Source organism: Heteronotia binoei, chromosome 14, assembly GCF_032191835.1.
Source record: "Heteronotia binoei isolate CCM8104 ecotype False Entrance Well chromosome 14, APGP_CSIRO_Hbin_v1, whole genome shotgun sequence".
Lineage (NCBI taxonomy): Eukaryota > Metazoa > Chordata > Lepidosauria > Squamata > Gekkonidae > Heteronotia > Heteronotia binoei.
Genome location: NC_083236.1, coordinates 52,628,581 through 52,651,571, shown reverse-complemented (window position 1 = coordinate 52,651,571; position 22,991 = coordinate 52,628,581). Strand labels below are relative to the sequence as shown.

The window sequence follows — 22,991 nt, the reverse complement described above, 5'->3', positions numbered from 1 at the left end:
GTAACAACGTCCTCCTGGAGTGACTAGAAGAGGGGGACCTTTTTTGATCATTTTACCCTACACTTATCCAGATAGCGAACACTTAGGTTGTAAAAGTTGACCTGGAGCAATGTTCCCTCTAAGCTGCAGAGTCTTGTGAGCGAAAATTCTACTTTGTGAGCTACTGGCATTAAAATTGTGAGCTACTGAGAAAGAAATGCCTTCTTTTTGGCCCAGGCTAATAACAACAGAGTGATTAACAGACATTCTCACATACTGACATATTACTGTTTTATTGCTTTCTCATGCTCATGCTACCCAGATCAAAGGTTTGCTCCATTAGTTAATTTTACTGTTCTGTCATTGGATCTTAAATTTGTACCATTTTGCATTCCAAACCACTGCCTACTTGCTATATATAGGTCTGCTCAAGGACAAGCTCTGCGAGAGCTACGGCTGACCCAAGGCCATTCCAGCAGCTGCAAGTGGAGGAGTGGGGAATCAAACCCAGTTCTCCCAGATAAGAGACCACACACTTAACCACTACACCAAACTGGAGGACAACGTCACACTCTGAGAGTCACGGCATTCTTCAGATCTGAAGCAAACCTGCTGACATCCTGATGATGGAAAATTCTACCAAGTCACAGCCAACATATGCTGAGCTCCACTGAGTTTTCAAGGCAAGAGGCATCCACGAGGTGGTTTGCTGCCTGTCTCCGCATAGCAACCCTGGACTTCCTTGGTGGTCTCCCATCCAGATACTAACCAGGCCCAACCCCGCTTATCTACCAAGATCTAATGACGTCAGGCTAACCTGGGACACGTTGGCCTTCCGGTATGCATACAAAGCTACCTACACCCATCTGGTTAAGTCATACTTATTCTGGCTGGCAGCATCTCTCCGGAGTCTCAGGCAGAGAAGGCTCTTCCTCAATTTGCCACCTGGTGTTTTTTGGTAAGGGAGGCCAAGGACTAACTCCGAGATGTCCTGCATGCGAGTTCTGCTCTTCTGACAGAACCACAGCCATCCCTGTACCCCCAAAATTGTGGGCAGGATGGGCGATAGCTAAATCTTACACAGTGACCACCTATTTCATATCGCCAATGACCTACATTTCAACCAATGTTCCCTCTAAGCTGCAGAGTCTTGTGAGCAAAAATACTACTTTGTGAGCTACTGGCATTAAAGTTGTGAGCTACTGCATACATGAGTTTGCTCTGGGGGTCATCCTTCCTGAGCTAAGACAAAAATGTGTGAGCCGGAAGCTAAAAAACTGTGAGCTAGCTCACACTAACTCGGCTTAGAGGAAACACTTCAACCACATGAAAATGAACATATCAAGACTCATAGTTAGCTAGCCTAGATTCACCCAAGTCAACTCTCAGTTTCCACGGGAAGCCTTTAAAAAACTTCTCTTGCTATCAGAACCAGAGCACTACAATTGTTGCTAATAGCGAGGCTCCCTATGTAAGCAAGAGTTACGCATTGAAACCGTCTGAGCAAACATTTAAAAGATAATGCAGACAGCTTGAGTAAATAATTCAAAGCTAAGCAACCCAGTGAATGGTTTTTAAGAATATATATTTGTTCCCAGGGCTTTTTTTGTAGCAGGTACTCCTTTGCATATTAGGCTACACTCCCCAATGTAGCCAGTCCTCTGAGCTTACAGTAGGTCCTGTGATATGAGCCCTGTAAGCTCTTGGAGGATTGGCTACATCAGGGGTGTTTGGCCTAATATGCAAAGGAGTTCCTGCTACAAAAAAAGCCCTCATTCCTAAAGGTTTCTTAGCTCAACAGGAACGAATTCTGAGTTAACTATGAGCAATTTCTTTGAAACTCCTGAACAAAGTCTGAGTCCAGTGGAACTCTGTTGGCCTTAAAGATGCTAGGACTCAAAATTTGTTTTGAAACTCCTAGTTTTGGTAAGTATCCACTGGAGAGCGAAAATGGAACGGTTATCTGCTATCCTGTTAGGTAAGGCAAAGAGAATTTTAACTGCATCAGAGAGTACCAGAAGCAGATGAAAAGTAAATATTCTTTGACTGATTATATAATAATACTTACGCCATTCAATGACACAGAAGGTAGAAGGGTGCTGTTTGTTTTGGTCTTTTTCTTTAAAGAGTTCTGAGTAATTGTCTGACAACAGTGTTGCAGAACAGAATGTTGGCATGGAACAGAGGGTGGCTGTGTTGGGTTATGAGGCTGGAACATTTCTATGCAAGCATTCTAATCAGGGCTTTTTTCCTGTCAGGAACTCCTTTGCATATTAGGCCACACACCCCTGATGTAGCCAATCCTCCAAGAGCTTCCAGTAGGTTCTGTACTAAGAGCCTTGTAAGCTCTTGGAGGATTGGCTACATGAGGGGTGTGTGGCCTAATATACAAAGGAGTTCCTGCTACAAAAAAACCCCCTCGTTTTTAAAGGTTTCTTAGCCCAACAGGAACAGATTCTGAGTTAACGATGAGGAATTTCTTTGAAACTCCTGAACATGAGTCCAATGGAACTCTGTTGGCCTTAAAGATGCTACAGGACTCAAAATTTGTTTTGAAACTCCTAGTTTAAGAACATAAGAAAAGCCATGTTGGATCAGGCCAATGGCCCATCCAGTCCAACACTCTGTATCACACAGTGGCCAAAATACACACACACACTATGGCTAATAGCCACTGATGGACCTCTGCTCCATATGTTTATCCAATCCCCTCTCGAAGCTGTCTATGCTTGCAGCCACCACCACCTCCTGTGGCAGTGAATTCCACATGTTAATCACCCTTTGGGTGAAGAAGTACTTAGTTTTGGCAAGTATTCACTGGAGAGCAAAAACGGAACGGTTATCTGCTATCCTGTTAGGTAAGGCAAAGAGAATTTTAATTGCATCAGAAAGTACCAGAAGCAGATGAAAAGTAAATATTCTTTGACTGATTATATAATAATACTTACGCCATTCAATGACACAGAAGGTAGGAGGTTGCTGTTTGTTTTGCTCTTTTTCTTTAAAGAGTTCTGAGTAATTGTCTGACAACAGTGTTGCAGAACAGAATGTTGGCATGGAACAGAGGGTGGCTGTGTTGGGTTATGAGGCTGGAACATTTCTATTCAAGCATTCTAATCAGGGCTTTTTTTCTAGCAGGAACTCCTTTGCATATTAGGCCACACACCCCTGATGTAGTCAATCCTCCAAGAACTTCCAGTAGGTCCTGCACTAAGAGCCTTGTAAGCTCTTGGAGGATTGGCTACATCAGAGGGGTGTGGCCTAATAGGCAAAGGAGTTCCTGCTACAAAAAAAGCCCAATTCTAATTCTTCAAACTATGAAGAACATTAACTGCCCTTTCCTCAATACTATTCGATAGTCTTTCAGCCCTCCACCCCCCAAAAAAGCCAATTTAGAAGGAGATCCAGTTGTTTTAAGAGTTTTACAGAGTCCACAGACTGCCCCAAAGACAAATAAGTGGGCTCTTCAGCTAATCAAGCCTGAAGTCTCCTTAGAACAGGATGGCCAAACTTGCTTAACATAAAAGCCACATAGAATAAATGTCTGATGTTTGAGAGTTACAAGTCATGAACATCAGATGAAGGAGGGAGGGAGGGAGGAAGGAAGAGAGAGAGAGGTAGAAAGAAAGCGACTTTAAATGCATTCTCCAAGCTGCCAGCTGTCTTGGCTTGGAGTAGTGATTTAAAGAGAGGAATACCTTCTCCAAGCCAGCCAATGGGGCGGTGGGGCTTCAAGAGACACATTATATGTGAAAGAGCCACATCTGGCTCCCAAGCTGCAGTTCGCCACCCCTGCCCTAGAAGTTAAAATGACTAAACTGAGGCTATTGTACTTGGTCACGTTATGAGAAGACAAGAGCAATAATGCTAGGAAAAGCTGAAGACAGCAGGAAAAGAGGAAGACCCAACATGAGATGTTTATCTGCTACCGGCTGGAGATGAGTACAGCGAGATACTTTTTTTTTTTACCAGTTTATAGCTCTGATTAATTTGGTCTCTGTAAGCTGGAGGCCTCTATTTCTTATGGGTTATTAACACCTGAGTAGGTATGGAACTGTCAGTAGAAAGAAGCAGACTCTCAAGTGGTACTGATATAGAAATTAAGCGGTTTATATGAATACCTGGGATTTTTTTTGTAGAACAAGCCCAGCAGGAACTTATTTGCATATCATATGGACATATGAAGCTGCCTTATACTGAATCAGACCCTTGGTCCATCAAAGTCAGTATTGTCTACTCAGACTGGCAGCGGCTCTCCAGGGTCTCAAGCTGAGGTTTTTCACACCTATTTGCCTGGACCCTTTTTTGGAGATGCCAGGGATTGAACCTGGGACCTTCTGCTTACCAAGCAGATGCTCTACCACTGAGCCACCGTCCCTCCCCAAATATCAGGCCATATCCCCTGATGACAAGCCAGTCAGAACTGTTTTCTTGCTCAAAAAAAGCCCTGATGAATACTACTCATGTCCTTGAAGCCCAACTGCTGCAGGAATCATGGAGTTTTCTCCCCCAGCAACTGCAGGTGCATATATTTCTGTTTGCTTTAACAGACCTTCTGTAGAACATTTTTCACTGATCTTTGTTACGTCTCTTTTCATACACTCCTCTGTGCAGTGCAAACAAACCAGAATGAAGCCAGGATCCTTGCATTCAGACATAACTGGCCAGTTACTATGAGCCAAAATTTAGAAAGTGAGATGTGACTTTGATGAAGAATTCCTGTTTGTGGCCAACAGCGATGAAGACAATATTGCCCGCATCAGTAGGTGGAAAAAATGCAGAAAACCAGGTGCAAGGTGAAATAATATTTATTAAGTTCTTGTAGATCCCAGATGAAATAATGTTTATTATCTGAAGAAGTGTGTATGTTGCACACAAAAGCTTATAAGCTTTCATGTGTTACATACACACTTCTTCAGATAATAAATATTATTTCACTCGGGATCTACAAGAAAATAAATATTTCACCTTGCACCTTGTTTTCCATATTTTTTCTGATTGCAGCCAAGCCAGAACTAGCAGTCTGGTATCATGCTAAGCCAGAGTTGAATCAAACCATGGTTGAGTGTCATGTCTAAATGCAGCCATTCTCATAAAGTATTATGGAAAACCAGACATTTGACAATATACAGGAATGCTTCACTGATTTGAAAACAGCAGAAACTGTATCATTCTGACCACATTTGTACAAAAGAATTCATTTCCACCTTAATGTGTTGATTTTATTTATTTCTGTTAATTTATATCCTGCTCCTTCCCATGAACGGCTTGATGATTAGGGTAATTCTAATATCATCAAATCAACAAGAAACTCATCAGTGAGTACATTCAGGGGTGGAATTCTAGCAGGAGCTCCTTTGCATGTTAGGCCACACCCCTGATGTAGCCAATCTTCCAGGAGCTCTTGGAGGATTGGCTACATCAGGGAGGTGTGGCCTAATATGCAAAGGACTGGAGCTCCTGCTAGAATTCTACCCCTGAGTACTTTCCACTGAAATCTATGGAATGTAATAGGTATAATCTAGATGCTGTGGATATACCACCCAAACTACTAGGGAGGAGACACCACTGAACTCAGTGGTTGTTTACTTCCAAACAGGGCCGGTGCGTGGGAGTAAGCAAAGTAGGCAGTCGCCTAGGGCGTCACCTGGCCTAGGGGGCACCACTGGGTGCCCCCTCCCCAATGCATGACTCTGGCTCCTGACCACTGTCCCCTTGTCCTCTCTCATCACCAAGCTGCCCTCAGCAAAGCAAAGCCACTCCCTCTTCCCGATGTGTGACTTGGCCTCCCACCTCATCCTATCCCACCACCCTCCTTCCCGGCATGACCAGCAAGCACTTATTCTCACCATTTTTTTAAATAACTTATCACATTTTTTGAAAAATTAAAAATCAGTAAATTAAAAATGTGAAAAGTTTCAAGTTTGGAATTCTTCATTTTCCCTATGTTTTTTAATAGCCGGGGGTGGGGGGGGGGTGCTAGTGGGTGATTCGCCTAGGGTGCCAGAAAGTCTATCCCCGGCCCTGCTTCCAAGTAAAACTGCACTTCCGTTACCCGCCTAAACCATATTGCTGTCAACTATCTTTATTCTAAAGGGATGAAAAGATAGCTTTATTCAAATTGTGGCCAACTGGGATTATTAATGTAGTAAGGAAGAATGGTTTTATTCCAGATACATTCTATTTTTCCACACGCAATCCAAGGAGGTGGCTGGGACAAGGGAGATCAGGATCCAAACACTAGCCTTACCATCAACTGACTCCATGGCCTTGGGCAAATCATTTTTTTCTGTACCCTGCTGGGGTGATGTTAAGGATGCCAAGCTAGGATCAGAGAGATCTGAGTTCAAATCCCTACTCTGTCAAGAAGCCTGCTAATGTAGAAGATGAAGAAGAAGAAGATATTGGATTTATATCCCGCCCTCCACTCCGAAGAGTCTCAGAGCGGCTCACAATCTCCTTTACCTTCCTCCCCCACAACAGACACCCTGTGAGGTGGGTGGGGCTGGAGAGGGCTCTCACAGCAGCTGCTCTTTCAAGGACAACCTCTGCCAGAGCTATGGCTGACCCAAGGCCATTCCAGCAGGTGCAAGTGGAGGAGTGGGGAATCAAACCCGGTTCTCCCAGATAAGAGTCCGCACACTTAACCACTACACCAAACTGGCTCTCCAATCACTTTTTTGTAACCCTCCAATCACCTTTTTTCGGCTTTACCTACCTCATAGGACAGACATAAGACTAGAACAGAGAAGGAAGAACACCCTGTGATCCTTGGAGGAAGAACAAGATAAAACTCTACTGGCAGGTGACTTTGGAACTGTCAAGTTGAAACGACAGCAGCTTTGCTCGGTGATGCTGTTGTGACAGTAACACACCGTGAGGGCTGTGGAAGCACCCTGCAAACTGACAAGTAAACACTACCCAAGTGTCATATAAATACTGTCACTTTGGCTTACCCCTGGAATCCTTCTTCCTAACTACAACAAAGCTTTAAGTACACAAAACTAGACATGCCCACAATTCATCCTTCCCTTTATTGATTCCCCCACTGCTAAGAACATAAGAGAAGCCACGTTGGATCAGGCCAATGGCCCATCCTGTCCAACACTCTGTGTCACACAGCGCTTGCTTCAGATTGTAAGCTCTTTGAGGGCAGGAACCTGCATACTAATAACAGTAACAATATATAACCTAAATACAGTTTCAGAGAGCAGCTTTGTTGGACCGCGGTAGAACAGGAAGATTCAAGTCCAGTAGCGCCTAAGAAACCAAAAATTTTGGGGGGAGATCGTGTTTTGAAGACTCAAAGATACTCCCTCCAAGTAACTGACCAAGGAAAGTTCGGCTCTCGAAGGCCTGCAACCCCGCCCCCCCCCAGAAGTGGAATTCTAGCAGGAGCTCCTTTGATTATTAGGCCACACACCCCAACGTACCCAATCCTCCAAGAGCTTACAAAGCTCTTTTTTGTAAGCTCTCAGAGGATTGGCTGCATCAGGGGTGTGTGGCCTAATATGCAAAGGAGCTCCTGCTAGAATTCCACTTCTGCCCACCCCCCTTTCTGCTGGCCTCTAAGTTTCTACTGAACTCGAACGTAGCTAACTTAAATATGTCACCTTGTTGCAACACATTATTTTCAAACCCTTAAGGAACAACAGAATTCGGGAGGGGAGGTAATATGACAGGAGCAAACATCAGCATGTGAGGGGCCTTGACTCAGTGGTAGAGCACCTGCTTGGCACATAGAAGGTCCCAGGTTCAATCCCTGGTGCCTCCAGGTGAAAAGGACCAGGTAGCAGGTGAGGTGAAAGATCTCTGCGTGAGACCCTGGAGAGCAGCTGTCAGTCTGAGCAGGCAACTGATCTTGATAGACCAAAAGTCTGATTCAGTGTATAAGGCAGCTTCACGTGTGGAGTCAGGACAGTGTCTCCGTGGCAGAGCACTTGCTCAGTATGCTGAAGGTTCCAGATTCCAACATTCTGGAGGGGAGGCAATACGATGGAAAGGCTCTGGCTCAGCGGTACCTCCTGATACTGTTTGGCACACAAGGTCCCAGGTTCGATCCCAGGCATCTCCAGTTGAAAGGACCAGCTAAGAGATGTTGCAAAAGATCTCCACCTGAGACCGTGGAGAGCCGCTGCCAGTCTGAGTAGGCAATACCGATCTTAATAGGCCCAAGGCTCTGATCCCGTTTTAAGGCAGCTAATGTGTTCTCCCCCTCGCTCAAGCTTGGAAATGAGCCACTGCCAAGGTCCCACCCACCCCGCCGCGCCAGCGTGCCCCGGGGTTCATGATGGGCGGAAAAGCAGCAGGAAGCGGCGCGCCTGCTTGGCGGTGGGCGGCTCGCCCCAATCAGGAGCCGCAGCGGCGGAGGAGTGGCCCAGGGGGGCGGCGGCGGCCCAAGCGGGCAGCAGAACCTGCAGGAGGGGGAGGGAAAAGCCCGGCCCTTCGGCTGCTCCAAGCCCCCGGGGCCAATTCGGAGCCTCTTGCAATGGCGGAGCCAGAGATCTTGCAAGGGATGAGCCATTGAGCATTGCCAACGTTCCCCTCTAAGCTGCAGAGTCTTGGGAGCCAAAACTCTGCTTCGTGAGCGGCTGGGGTTCAAGCGGTGAGCGGCTGCATCAATGCATCCTTCCTGAGCGGAGACAAAAAGGGGTGAGCCGGAGGCTAAAGATCCGCGAGCTGGCTCACACCGACGCAGCTTAGAGGGAACGCCGGCTGGCGACGTCGGAGGATGGGGGAAACCGAGAGGGCGGGGGCTGCCCATTGCAAGCCTAACGCGTGCAAAGGGGAGGGACGGTGGCTCAGAGGCAGAGCATCTGCTTGGGAAGCAGGTGTCCCAGGTTCAATCCGCGGCATCTCCAACTCAAAAGGCTCCGGGCAAATAGGCGTGAAAAACCTCAGCCTGAGAGCCGCTGCCAAGCTGAGTAGACAATACTGCCTCGGATGGACCCAGGGCCTGATTCAACAGAAGGCAGCTTCATACGTTCCTCCTTCCCACCCACCTCCCCCCTTGCTCGAGCCTTTGCGATGCCCCCGATGCATTCCAGGAGAAGCGGATCTCCTTCTTTCCCCTACGCGCCCCCCTCCCCGGCGCTCACCTTGCGCAGCTCCTTCTCGATCTCGCCGGCCTTGAGGACGATAGGGCCCCGCACGGCGTACTCCACCGCCTTCACCTGCGGGTTCATGGACTCCAGCGTCAGGATCTTCTCCCGAGCCGGCTTCTCCTGGAGCTTGACGGCCGAGGCCTTGGCGGCGCTGTTCCAGCGCACCGCTCCCTCTCTGCCCAGCGGGCGACTCCGGGGCCCGGGCTTGCTCTGCTGCTGCTGCTGCGGGGGCCCGCCGTTGAGCAGCGAAGCCAGGAACCGCACGGCCGGCTCTTTCCTTTCCGTCCTGCAGCCCGGCAGAGCCGAGGCTTCTTTGGCGAGCCCGGAAAAACGATGCATCGCTCCTCTTTCTTGTTCCCCTCCCCCAAGCGAATTTTTTGTGCAAAAGGGAAAATAAATGAATAAATGAGTCAGTCTCCCCCTTTAAAAAGTCTTTCTCCAAAATAGCAGCCAGGCAGGAGCGAGCTCGAGAGCTCGTCAGCAGCAAAAAGAGGCGGGCAAGTGCATGCTGCGATTGTCTGGGCGTGCAGGGTTTTATTGCCCTCTCTCTCCGCTTTTGGCAACTTGCAAGGGGGCAGGGTTTCCCCCTGGCCAAAATGGGAGGGGGGGGGAGCTCTCCTTCGCCTTCCCCACTTAGCAAAGAGTCCTAATCACGGCAACCATTCGGGATGCTAAAAAGCAGGTTTTCCGCAGACGCAAAAAGTCCAGAGGAAAGAAACTGGAAAGGCTTCCAAGCCGTCTTGACCCATTCGAAGAGCAACACGCACGGTCTCGGCTTCCCACCGCCGTCGGCGGGAGGTGTAAAAGATTGCACCAGCCAGAGCTCGCAGCCGCGCTGCCTGGTGGGGCGGGTAGTTCTTATAAGCCCCGGGCTTCCCCGACTCACGCCGTCATGTGACCAGGCAGAAAACTACCACTCCCAGACTGCCTCGGTCCTATCGCTCCGCTGGGGGAGATGCTGCTTCTTCTTTGTGCGGCGAGGGTGGGATGGAGAAAAGGAGAGAAAGGAAGGGTGGGGGTGGGGATCACGCCGCCTTTGGGAATGGGCTTTCTTCCCAGGTTTAGGTGCTTTAAACAGTGCTGTCTTTATCTTTTTTTCTTTTCTTTTTTTAAATGATAAGTTTATTAGAAATTCCAAGTTATACAGAACTTTGTTGGGTGAAGTAGTATCATGTAGATTAATTCCATACATAGCAAAATTTTACTATGCATAAAGTACTATGTTATATATAACATTGTAGAATATCTTATTTAGCATTTAAGATAACATCCAGTTTGTCAATCAATCAATCTACAGATAAATAAATAAATAAATATCTTCTAAGGATAAATTAACTGGTAATTGGGGTAGAATTTTGACTCAAGCTAAGAATACTGCCTTGCTCCATCCCAAGCCAAACAAAAGGGGATATTTAAATACAAAGAGAAAGAAGGGATAGCATGTTAGAAAGAAGTATAGTGAGAGAAATTGAAGGTAGGTTGTGTTAATAGGTAAAATGTTTTTTGATTCAGTATATTCCAGAAACGGAAGCCATTTTTCTTCAACAGATGTAACCTTGGGGTAAATGTCGGACAAGGAAAGTTGTGCTGTGATTTTCTCCATTATTAAAATGTCCCAGATTTTTGTAAACCAGAATTCAAGAGACGGTAAGGTGTTGGATTTCCATAGAGATGCTTCAGCCATTTTAGCAGCTGTAAGAAGACTTTCAATCAGTTTGCAAGACAGCTTTGGAATCTTCAAAGTTTGCCAATATTGCAAAAAAAAAAAAAAAAAAAAGACTTCAGGAGAGTGTGGGATGTTGTAGCCAGTAATGTGCTTAATGTGTTCAAGAATCTGTCTCCAGAAAGCTTCTATTGGTGGGCATTGCCACCAGCAATGTGCAAATGTACCAACATTCCCACAGCCTTTCCAACATAAATTGGAATATAATGAGGAAACTGAAGCAAGTCTTTTGGGGCTTAGGTACCATCGGGTTAAAATCTTGAAGTTCTGCAGCTTCATATGACGAGATGATGAATTGGCCAAAGCAGATTTCCAAATTTCTGACCAGTGCTCTTCTGTAAGTTCTGTAACACAGTCTCTGTTCCAAGATTGTTGATAGTGGAGTATCTTTGGTTTGGTATTAGTAAGCAATAGTTTGTAGATTTGTGAAGTCAGACCCCGAAAGTCACAATCAGTCATATCTAGTAGTTTTTCAAAGGCTCTCTGAGGAGTCTGCAATATTGAAGAAAGCTTTATCTGTGAAGCTACATGTCATAATTGAAAATAAGAAAACCATGGGATTTTTACCTTTAATTGATGCTCAAGCATCTGTTTTGGAAGAAGTTCCTACTTTGATGCCAAGTCTTTTAATCTTGTGATTCTGGCTTGTCTCCACTTTGAGATGGGTATAGGATTCAAAGTTGAGGGAAACCAGTTTTGTTGCAGAAATGTAGTATGCCTAGAGACTTTTGGTAAGAGTTTGTGTTTCAATGAGTCCCATGTTTTGAGTAAAATGGAAAACAGTGGATTCTGATGTACTTTTCTAGGTCTCGATGAGGGAGATGGCCAAAAGATTTCTGGGACAGACATGGGATAGATCAATGGAAGTAAAGTTAGAGTCCAGTCTGCGTAATCAACATTTCTAATAATCTTTACTGCAACTGAAAGTATAGCAGTTCTGCGGTAAAGTGTCACATCCGGAAAATTCAAGCCTCCTTGAGTGTAGTGTAATCTTAAGGTTTTGAAGCCAGTCCTTGGCTATTTGTGATGCCATAGAAACTCATGGAGAGAACTTTGCCATTGCTTCAGTGTAAACAAAGGAATGTCCAAATGAAGGGAGCGGAAGAGGAAGAGAAGTTTAGGAAGAACAAATGATTTTATTAAGTGGTATCGATCATACCTGTTGAGTGACAATTTCTCCCACCTTCCAAGATCTGATTTAATGTCCTGAAATTTGTCGAGGTAGTTGATTTTCAACAAATCTTTAATATTAGGTGTGAGAAGAATGCCCAAATAAGGCAAAGAGGTGTGTGATCATTGAAATGTGAAATTTTCTTTTAAGAACTGTTGTTGTCGATGTAAATAAGTTAACTGGAAGTATAGCAGATTTTGAGGTGTTTATTTTCAAGCCTGAAATTGTGTTAAACTGCTATAGAAGGTTTTGTAGACAATGGAGTGAGAAGTGTGGATCTGTAACATACAACAACATGTCATCGGTGAACATACTTAATTTGAATTCTTGATCATGCAGTTTAACTCCTTTAATGCAGGCGTTATGACGAATTTCACTTGCCAAAGGCTCTAAGGCCAAAACAAACAAGATAAGCAATAACGGGCAGCCTTGGCGCGTACCTCGTTGCAAATAAAAGGTTGTAGAAGTTACACCATTTACCTTGACTTGTGCTGCGGGAGATGAATAAATGGAAGATATTGCCCTGATGAAGTTATCCCCAAAGTTCATATGTTGAAGTAAAGAAAGCAAGTAGGTTGTTTCCAGAGAATCGAAAGCTTTCTCTATGTCCAGAGAAAGCAACAGTTTCAGGGCTGTTCGTAGAACATGTAGAGATGATACTTATAGCTTTAAAAATATTGTTCGTTAAATCACAGCCTGGCATAAAGCCGGATTGGTTAGGATGGATGTATTCAGTAATGAAGGTTGATAGATGTCTAGCCATGAGAGATGTGACAATTTTATAATCTTGATTTAGTAAAGATATTGGTCGATATGAAGATGGAAGTGTGGTGTCTTTACGTGGTTTAGGTATTGCTACGATGGAGGCATCATTCCAAGATTGAGGTAATTTTCCAGAGGACATGATTTCATTACAGGCATCTGCTAGCGGTGAAGCAAGCACAACAACAAATTTTTTATAGAACTCGGGAGGGTATCCATCAGGCCCAGCAGCTTTATTATGATTTGAAGAATTTCCTGAGGTTCAATAGGTTTATTTAATACCTCTCAATGAGCTTCTGTAAGAGATTTACTGTAAGGACTATCTTTGAGGTATTCCGCAATTGAGTTCGGTGATGGCTTTTTAGAAGTGTATAAAGTGCTATAATATTTCGCAAATATAGAGGCAATTTTCTGGGAATTAGAATGCAGACTGTTGTTCTTGTCCCGGATAAAAGTTACCATTCTACAGGAACATTGTGCCTTTACTCTCCAAGAAAGCAAACATAAAGCTTTGGAAGAATTACTCTATGTCTTTTGCTTCACGTATAGGAGATTCCTCCATATATTGGAGCATTCTGTTGTTTCCAATAATTTATGAGCTTGTTGTAATTGATTGTAGATTTTCAGCACAATCTGAGGGGGGGGGGGCAGAAAGTCTTTTGGGAGCAGATGAGCCGCTACATGGGCGCAGGAAGGGTTTGCGCCGATGTACAACCGGCGCCACCACAGTGGAGGGGGAGCATTCAGGTGGAAGAGAGGGTGGAGTTGGGGGCGTGGCCAGACTTAGGTGGCTTCCTGAGCAGTTTGGCCCATGACACGCCCCCCAAGAGGCGCAACATTATGCCTGAAAAAATAGTGGCGTGTCCCATAGGCACTCGTTGAAACCAAAAACAAAGTTCGCCTCCGCCGCTGCAGAAGCTTGCAAACCCCTTAGGGAGAGGCATGATTGCCTCATCAATCCCCTCGCTCCTTGGCCTGGCGAGCCCCCTCCCTGGCGCCCAATCGCGCCCCCCCTCCTAGAAATACTTCCGCTCTGCCTCACACAACTCAGTTGTTAGGGACAGGTTCGCGTGGCTGGAAGTTCTGCCAGCGAGCTCCTAGCCATACAGACTTCGAGTGTGGGACAAGCAGGCACGTTGGTGACGGGTTTTGCACTGTGTAGTTGCTTTGACAGTATCTTTGACTTGCGAGGGGGAGAGAGAGGTGTCTCCCCTGGGGCTAACTACTCTTGTTTCCAGGTCTCCACAGGTTCCGGGCTCCCGGAGGCTCTGCATGCGAGGACTGTCATCCATGGCTGAGTAAGTTCCATTGCCCCCCCGTCCTCCCCCTCCCTTCGCTCTCGACCACTCGGTATGCGAGCGTCTCTGGCACTTGAACCCGGCAGTGGACTCCAGCAGGGGGCATTTGCTGAGCCCACTCCCCTGTGCTGCTGCCTGCTCCCTTCCCTTGGTCTGCCCTCTGCTGCATTCCCAACCCCTGGAAGGGTATGGTGTGTGTGTGTGTGTGGCAGCTGCGCCGATGCAGGGAGGTGGGTCAGAGATTGTCTTTTTAAGATAGCGCCTGGTTGAAATGCAGCCTGCTTTTCCAGCTGCCGCCCCTGCAGGTGCTCTTGATCTCTGTCTCCGTTTTGCAGGTGGGACTCCAACACAGAGGTTTCTGCGTGTGTTTCTCCACCGCTCCCCCACTCCCTCAGCTGCTTCTGCCTGCCGCTCGGAATGGAGCCCCGCCCACGGCAAGACTGCCCAGCGTGCTCCAAGGAGACTGTTGCACTCTGTTTCAGAAAAATAAAGTCTGAGCTGTGCCCTCTGTTGTCTCGCCTGCTTGGCATCTGCTGCACATTCCTGGGGCAACCCCCCCTCTGTCAGTGGCCTCTCCAAGGGAATGGTTCTTTGGGGGGAGGATGAGCTATGAGCCGCCACACTGCCCCCGCGTGGCTGGACAGGGGAGGGGGGGTGCCTCCCCTCAGCCTGCCCGGGATGACGGCCTACCCAAACGCACAGAGCTGTTGTGCGCTGGGCACTTGGGTGGGGGCGCTGAAGTGGATGCATGTCTAGCGGCTCGCACTCTGAGTTCTGCGGCCCCCAAGGGAGGTGTTCCTTGCACATAGCAGGGGGCGGCAGCAGCGCAACACCAAAGGGGGGGCTCCAGGGGTGTCTTTCGGACTTGGTCTGGCTGCTCCAGACACACATTCCAGCCGCTGTATAGGACAGCGAACTCCTGCACTTGGCACTTCCTGCTTGTCCACACATGCCTCTGCCCGCCTGCCTGCCATTGGCAGAGTCTCTGACATCGGGAGAACTGCCTTGAGAGCATCCCAGTGGATGGGCGAGGAAGTTTCATCTGGTCGATTCTCTGATAAATATTGATGGATGCTATTTTCTAATTCGGATGTGTGAAGGGTAGAGTAAAGAAGGGATTTATTTAATGACCAGGCAGAGGAGCGCTTGGCTTCTTTATCAAACTGCATATAACAGGACACCCAGGCATGATCCGACCAATTCATATTTCCAATGTCTGTTTCTTTTATTCTATCCATTAAGGTAGCTGAAGTCAAAATAAAATAAATTCTGGTATAGACATTATGTCTTGGGGGAAAAAAGGTGTAATTTTTTTCAGTTGGATGCATATGGCATCATGTGTCCAGAAGATGAAATTCATCCAATAAGGAAGCCAGTTTTGTATTTTGGGAGCTTTGTTGTCTATGATGAGAGATAGGGAGAGAACGATCTAATTCATTGTTAACGATGCACCCTCTTCTCCGATTGAAAACAAAATCTCGATCCTTTTAAACTGACTGTTTACTTGTTCCTGCAATGACTTTAAGCTTGCCTCTTATCGAAGTGCCTAGTGTGTCACCTTGTTCGTGTGGGTAGCGTTATAAAGTTTAGCTTGTTTGAGATCTTGCGGGTTGGGGAGGAGGGGGGACGACGTTGTTTCAGTTGCTCCTTTCTTAGCCAGTTAGTGAGTTTGAGTGTGTGTGTTTACATTGGTTTCTGACAGCGTGTTGAACAGTCTGCCTTAGCGTCCAGCCTTACTGTTGTTACAGTTCTTTAAACTTGTATGAATCTGTGTGTGAAATAGTTTTAAGGGTTTTTTAAAATATACAGTACTACAGTTTCAATTACATTCTTTTACATTAATTTTAATCCAACAGAAAGAAAGAGAAAATAAGAAAAAAATTGCTAGGGACAGATATATTTAGAATATAGTTCTGTGTTTTATATATATATATATCTTGTGATTGCAATATTACATTCCAGGTTGTTGTTAAACACATACTGTTGCTATATTTCAGGAAATTTCTATAATGCTATAAGGAATAACTTGTTTTGCTTTGCCTTACTGTTGTTACAGTTCTTTAAACTTGTGTGAATTTGTGTGTGGAATAGTCAAGGTTTTTGGGGTTTTTTTATTATATAGTATTACAGTTCCAATTACATCCTTTTACATTCATTAGTTTTAGACTGATCCAATATAAAGAGAACATAAGAAAAAAAATTGCTTAGAGACAGATATATTTAGAATATAGTTCTGTTTTATATATATCTCTTGTGATTGCGATATTACATTCCAGGTTGATTCCAGGTTGGTGTTAAACACATACTGTTGCTGTATTTCAGGAAACTTCTATAATACTCTAAGGATTTACTAGTTTTACTGTGCAGATCCACAGCCTCTCCATAATTTTGAATAACTTTTCCCAAATCTACATACACCATCTATTGTAATATCCTCATACCCCTACTTCAGCTGACATTAGGAGATTATTGGTAACTTACTGATTATAGTGTGTTTAGTGCATAATCGATTCATAGGTAGTTGTGATTAAATGATTCATCAATTTTATATTATTTATTACAATTAATTCTGTCATATAGATACCGTCTACTATTTATTAGCGTGATTGTATTTATGCAATATTTATGCTTATTAACTATCTCATTAATTTTCATAATTAATTATTTCCCATTGTTAGGAAACTGAATATGATCAATTGTACCTTGTAATCTACCTATTCTCATTTGAGTAGCATAGTACTGCCTTCTCTACATAGCTTAGTTATATTACAAATCAGCCAGTATCATAATGCCCCTGTATAAATGGATGGTGTGGTCTCATTTGGAATACTGTGTGCAGTTCTGGTTGCCGCACCTCAGAAACGATATTATAGCATTGGAAAAGTGCAGAAAAGGGCAACTAGAATGATTAAAGGGTTGGAACACTTTCCCTATGAAGAAAGGTTAAAACGCTTGGGGCTCTTTAGCTTGGACAAACATCGCCTGCGGGGTGACATGATAGAGGTTTACAAGATAATACATGGGATGGAGAAAGTAAAGAAAGAAGTACTTTTCTCCCTTTCTCACAATAGAAGAACTCATGGGCATTCGATGAAATTGCTGAGCAGTCAGGTTAAAACGGATAAAAGGAAGTACTTCTTCACCCAAAGGGTGATTAACATGTTGAATTCACTGCCACAGGAGGTGGTGGTGGCTACAAGCATAGCCAGTTTCAAGGGGGGATTGGATAAAAATATGGAGCAGAGGTCCATCAGTGGCTATTAGCCACAGTGTGTGTGTGTGTGTGTACATATATATATATACACACACTGTGTCACACAGTGGCCAACAATTTTATATATATAAAATTTTTTTGGGACACTGTGTGAAACAGAGTGTTGGACTGGATGGGCCATTGACCTAATCCAACATGGCTTCTCTTATGTTCTTATCATTTGACTTCTAGAAATCTTTACATAGCACGTTACCTTGCATACCCCGAATCTAATTTTTTAAAAAACATAAATAAATAAATAATAAAACAAATCTATATTTTTATCTCTCATCTCATTCATTCTAAACTGCACAGACTTTTGTATTTTCTCTAAGCTCTTATACCTTACCTTAATTACCTAATCGTTATCTTTCACAAATCAGTTATTTTTATAATTATTTTCTCTCTCTCTCTCCACTTTGCTTTAACTTCTAGATACTCTGGCTCTCTTTTCACGGGGTTGCCTCTTTCTGTTCAACTGCTCAACTCTTTCTGATGTTTCATCAGAACTGTTTGCAGATGGCGCTGCTGTATCCTTTGTGAAATGCCTACCAGTTTTGAAGCTAACTTATTTCTTGAGTATTGCATCAAGAGCCTGGTTGGGACAAGTGAACTAAGAGACAAAACTGCAAATTTTATAAAACCCCTCTGCTTTTGTTATCATTCCATTACAAGGTTGCACATTTACATACTCCCGATGGTACAAGGTTGTGTATTGAAGATATATTGCCCCCCTTTGGAGAGTTTCGGAAATGTGCCCAAATCAGAAAAGACATGCATCACAGCTTAGGTCATGCAACTTAAATATTTATTTAGAGGACAAAGGAACTAATAGGGGAGTTGATATGACCTCTGTTCAGTTGCCGTCCAGTGCAATCCTAAACCAAGTTACTAAATCCACTGAAGTCAGTGGGCTTGGAATTAATTTAACCTGGAAAGTCCAGGCTGGCCTGGTTTTGTCAGATCTAGGAAGCTAAGCAGGGTTGACTGTGGTTAGTATTTTGGTGGGACTGGGAGACGACTGAGGAGAAGATTCAGGGTCACAATGCAGAGGCAGGCAATGGCAAGCCACTTCTGCAAGTCTTTTGCCTTAAAAACTCTATGGCAGAGGTCCCCAACCTTTTTGGCACCACAGACCGGTTTCGTAGAAGACAATTTTTCCACCAACAGGGATGGGGGGGGGGGGCAATGGTTTCTGGATGATACAATTGTGGGCTTTATTTCTAAAGTGTTTGGTGTGCTGGTTTAATGTGTGGACTCTTATCTGGGAGAACCGGGTTTGATTCCCCACTCCTCCATTTGAAGCTGCTGGAATGGCCTTGGGTCAGCCATATCTTCTCACAGAGTTGTCCTTGAAAGGGCAGCTTCTGGGAGAGCTCTCTCAGCCCCATCCACCTCACAGGGTGTTTGTTATGGGGGAGGAAGATAAAGGAGATTGTGAGCCACTCTGAGACTCTGAAATTTGGAGTGGACATGGCAGGATATAAATCCAATGTCGTCGTCTTATTATTAAAAAGGTAAAGGTAGTCCCCTGTGCAAGCACCAGTCGTTTTCAACTCTGGGGTGATGTTGCTTTCACAACGTTTTCACGGCAGACTTTTTGCAGGGTGGTTTACCATTGCTTTCCCCAGTCAAGCTGGGTACTCATTCTACCGACCTCGGAAGGATGGAAGGCTGAGTCAACCTGAGCCGGCTACCTGAACCAGCTTCCGCTGGGATCGAACTCAGGTCACTCGTGAGCAGTACTGCAACTTTACCACTCTGCACCACGGGGCTCTTCTTATTACTACATTGTAATATATAATGAAATATTTACACGACTCACGGCCTGGTTGCTAACAGTACCGGTCCATGGCCCGAGATTGGGGACCCCTGCTCTATTGGGTTGTCATGAGTCAGCTGTGACTTGACTGCAGTTTCACCAGCAGTGCCACTGCTGCTCTGTTTAGGATTGTACTGATACAGTCTTGAGATGGACCAGGTAAAGGCAGAGGGGAAACAGAATTTAATACAGTAGAAGAAAATTAGCATAGCAGATGATACATTAAATATTTAAGCAAAACACTGCATAAATGGCAGGTGCCCGATAGATTAAGCTATTAACCCCCAAATAAGTTTGTGGTGGAAACAAGCATTATACATAGCCATGCTGATTTATATGAAACAATGGTGTGATTCATTTGGCTTGGCTTTGTTTCTTAGAAGCACAATGTGTGCATTCACACTACACTAAATAAGGTGTTTTGCAACTGGATTTTTACTGTGTAAGAACAGCAAAAATCCAGTTGCAAAATTCATTATTTAGTGTAGTGTGAATGCACCCAGTGTATGCACATAAAATAATCTGGGCTAGGACAAATCTAGTAGGACAAAACCACTTCATTTTGGTAGATGGATCCAATAACTTAAAAATAAATCCAGTGGCTTTTATAACTAATTATAACTAATGTGTGAACGTATTTCTGAGTTTAATTCCCGCCCCCCCCTAAACTCAGGAACCAGACTTCCACTTTTCATATCTATACCTTTGGCTGCAGTCCTAGTTTAGAACAAAGACGCTATTTCTTTATGCATACAAGCAGGGAGGCTCTTTGAATGACATGCTGCAACCTGCACCAAGTTTGCAGAAAGGGAGGCTTGGTATTAGAGATAGGGTGTACCTTTTAAAAAGAAAGGGAAAGAGAGAGATTAGCAGTGTAATCCTAGCTGGAGTTCTATCTTTCTGAGCCCATTGGCTTCAATGGCTTGAGAAGGATGCAACTCTGACTAGGACTGCACTATAACTATGTCAAGAACTGGGTGTGTTATATTGTAACATACTTATTAATCGCATTTTAAAGCTTGGGAATTTCCTGGTTCAAAGCTCAGCCGCAGACTTGGAAGAAAGGAAAGGCTTTTGTCTAGAGTTCCCAACAACCTGGAGAGGAAAAAAGGGCTTAAAATATGGAAATAGGCATTTGAAGCTTTTCATGCACAATAACATTGCACTATTCCATTAAGCCTCTATTAAAGGGGAAGGACATTTTTTGCTCCAGGTTGGTGACAATCCTACTGTCACCCTTTGTTTCCCCACTTGCAGTACAGGGATAATGTTTCCAAACTCCTTGAAAGTTTATATACGGTATACCCAGGACTTTTTTAGTAGAAAAAGTCCATAAGGAACTTATTTGCATATTAGGACACACCCCCTGATGTCGCCATTGATTTACACAGGGTTTTTTGGTAGAAAAAGCCCATCAGGGACTTATTTGCATATTAGGCCACACACCCTGATGTCAAGCCAGCCGGTACTGCGTTCCTGCTCAAAAAAAGCTCAAACGGTCAAGTTATTTTGAAGGAGGAATTAGAGATGAAAATAGAACAAAAAATTTCCTGGTTGAATTATTATCAGTAAGACATTTGTTAGAGACCCTAAGAATAATCAGGTCCAGCCAGATGCCACTGACTCCATCTGAAATACTCTTAAAGCAGAGGGATAAACAACACAAAGTACTTTTATCTAAACTGTATAAATTATTGGTTGACCTGCAGAAGAAGACCCCAGCAAGGGCTATGAAAGCTTGGATGAAGGATTGTGAAGTTAGATTATCTGTAGAGGAATGGGAAGATACTTGGAAAGCACCAAGTTTTAACTCCAAAACACCTACAATTAAATTTAATGCATTAAAAATATTATACAGATGGCATTTTTCCCCTGTGACTTTCTCGATTTTATAAAGAGGTAAAAAAAAAATAAATGTTGGAAGGGCTGTGGACAAGTAGGTGATTCATATACACTGTTTCTGGAGTTGCCCGGTAATTAATTTTTTTTTTTGAATGAGGTGCTTTCTTAAATAGAAATAATAGTTGGAATACAAATCAGTAGAAACCCAGAGACCATCCTTTTTGAAGTAAGTAAAAGAAGAAGTTAGATAAAATAAAACAAGTCATGGAGTCAACATTATTAGCAATTGCTAAAATAGAAATTGCACATAAATGGAGACAGAAAAAAGGGCCCAGGTTGGAGGAATGGTATAACGCTATTTGGAAACATTTTGTGTTGGGTAAATTAAGCTCTCTCTTCAGGGTTACAAAATTTAGTTATTTATCAGAAAAAATTTAAATCAGTCTGGTTTACAATAGTTCAGTTTCTTCAAAAGAGGGAAATTCTGTCATCTAATCTTTTGTTTCAGGAGCTTTTTTGTTTTTTTTATAAGGATAAATCACTTTTAAATGATAATAATGTACAATGAACAGGGGAATAATGGAGTATCTAATTATAGGGGGGAATTTTGCTTAGGGTTTTAGATTGGTTGCAATTTTGTTTCATTTTTTATATTATTCTTTGTGTTACTAATTGTATCTTTTGTGTTGTTAATGCTTCAAATAATTTTTTTTTTAAAAGCTCTGGGTGTACCTATTCTTCAAACAACAGTAGTTTACTTCTCTTCTGCCTTGTTTACACTGCAGCTTGTGCAAATCATTTTGAAAAAGCATTGTGCGAGAAATGGACACCATTGCACACTGCATGGATAGGAATTCTGTCCTTGTTTATACTGACTGATCAATTGATTTGAATATGTTCACACATGGCCTTTCTAGCTGAACAGGTCCTAAGGCAGCAAACTGTTAAAAGTAACACCTTTCAAATGCTTATATTTTAAACTTCAGGGGTTTTTTTAAACTTTCTTATCTGTCTTTTTCTTTTCTATGATGAAAAATCACCCCTATGGATATAACAATAGGGCACAGATAGATAACTGCCAGGGCTTTTTTTTGTAATAGGAACTCCTTTGCATATTAGGCCACAATTTCCCTCTAAGCTGCAGGATCTTGTGAGCAAAAATTCTGCTTTGTGAGCTACTGGTATTAAAGCTGTGAGCAACTGGCATTAAAGTTGTGAGCTACTGCATAAATTATTGTGCTCTGGGGTCATCCTTCCTGAGGTAAGACAAAAAATGTGTGAGCTGTAGGGTTGCCAATCCGCAGATGGGGGCAGGGGATCCCCCGGTTTGGAGCCCCCCCCCTTCAGGGTCATCAGAAAGCAGGAGAGGGGGAGAGAAATGTCTGCTGGGCACTCCATGATCCCTTATGGAGAATTGATCTGCGGGTATCTGGGGCTCAGGGGGGGCCCTGTTTTTTTTTAGGTAGAGGCACCAATTTTTCAGCATAGCATCCATTGCCTCTCCTCAAAACACCCTCCAAGTTTCAAAAGGATTGGACCAGGGGGTCCATTTCTATGAGCCCCCAAATAAGGTGTCCCTATCCTTCACTATTTGCAATGGAGGAAAGGCATTTAAAAGGTGTGTGGTCCCTATAAATGTGATAGCCAGAACCTCCTTTGGAGTTCAATTATGCTTCTCACAACCTTGCTCCTGGCTCCACCCCCAAAGTCTCCTGGCTCCACCCCCAAAGTCCCCAGATATTTCTTGAATTGGACTTAGCAACCCTAGAGCTGGAGGCTAAAAATCTCTGAATCAGCTCACACTAGCTCAGCTTAGAGGGAACACTGGGCCACACACCCCTGATGTAGCCAATCCTCCAAGAGTTTACAGTAGGCCCTGTAAGCTCTTGGAGGATTGGCTACATTGGTGTATGTGGCCTAATATGCAAAGGAGTTCTTGCTACAAAAAAAAGCCCTGCTAACCACAATGGATGGTCATGTTAGGAGCAGAAACATGGAGATGATTCGTCATCTTTGGTTTGTTGTTGTACTCTCATA

At 44.1% G+C, this 22,991-nt stretch overlaps 1 protein-coding gene across 1 annotated transcript in view; it reads right to left on the bottom strand.

The window, feature by feature from the left end:
- Positions 1-9,926, bottom strand: part of GPT2 (glutamic--pyruvic transaminase 2) — a 46,909-nt gene extending 36,983 nt beyond the window's left edge. The window contains exon 1 of the mRNA XM_060254184.1: positions 9,078-9,926. Coding sequence (XP_060110167.1) covers positions 9,078-9,422 — 345 coding nt within the window. The 5' untranslated portion in view covers positions 9,423-9,926. The remainder of the gene's footprint in view (positions 1-9,077) is intronic.
- Positions 9,927-22,991: the final 13,065 nt, after the last annotated feature.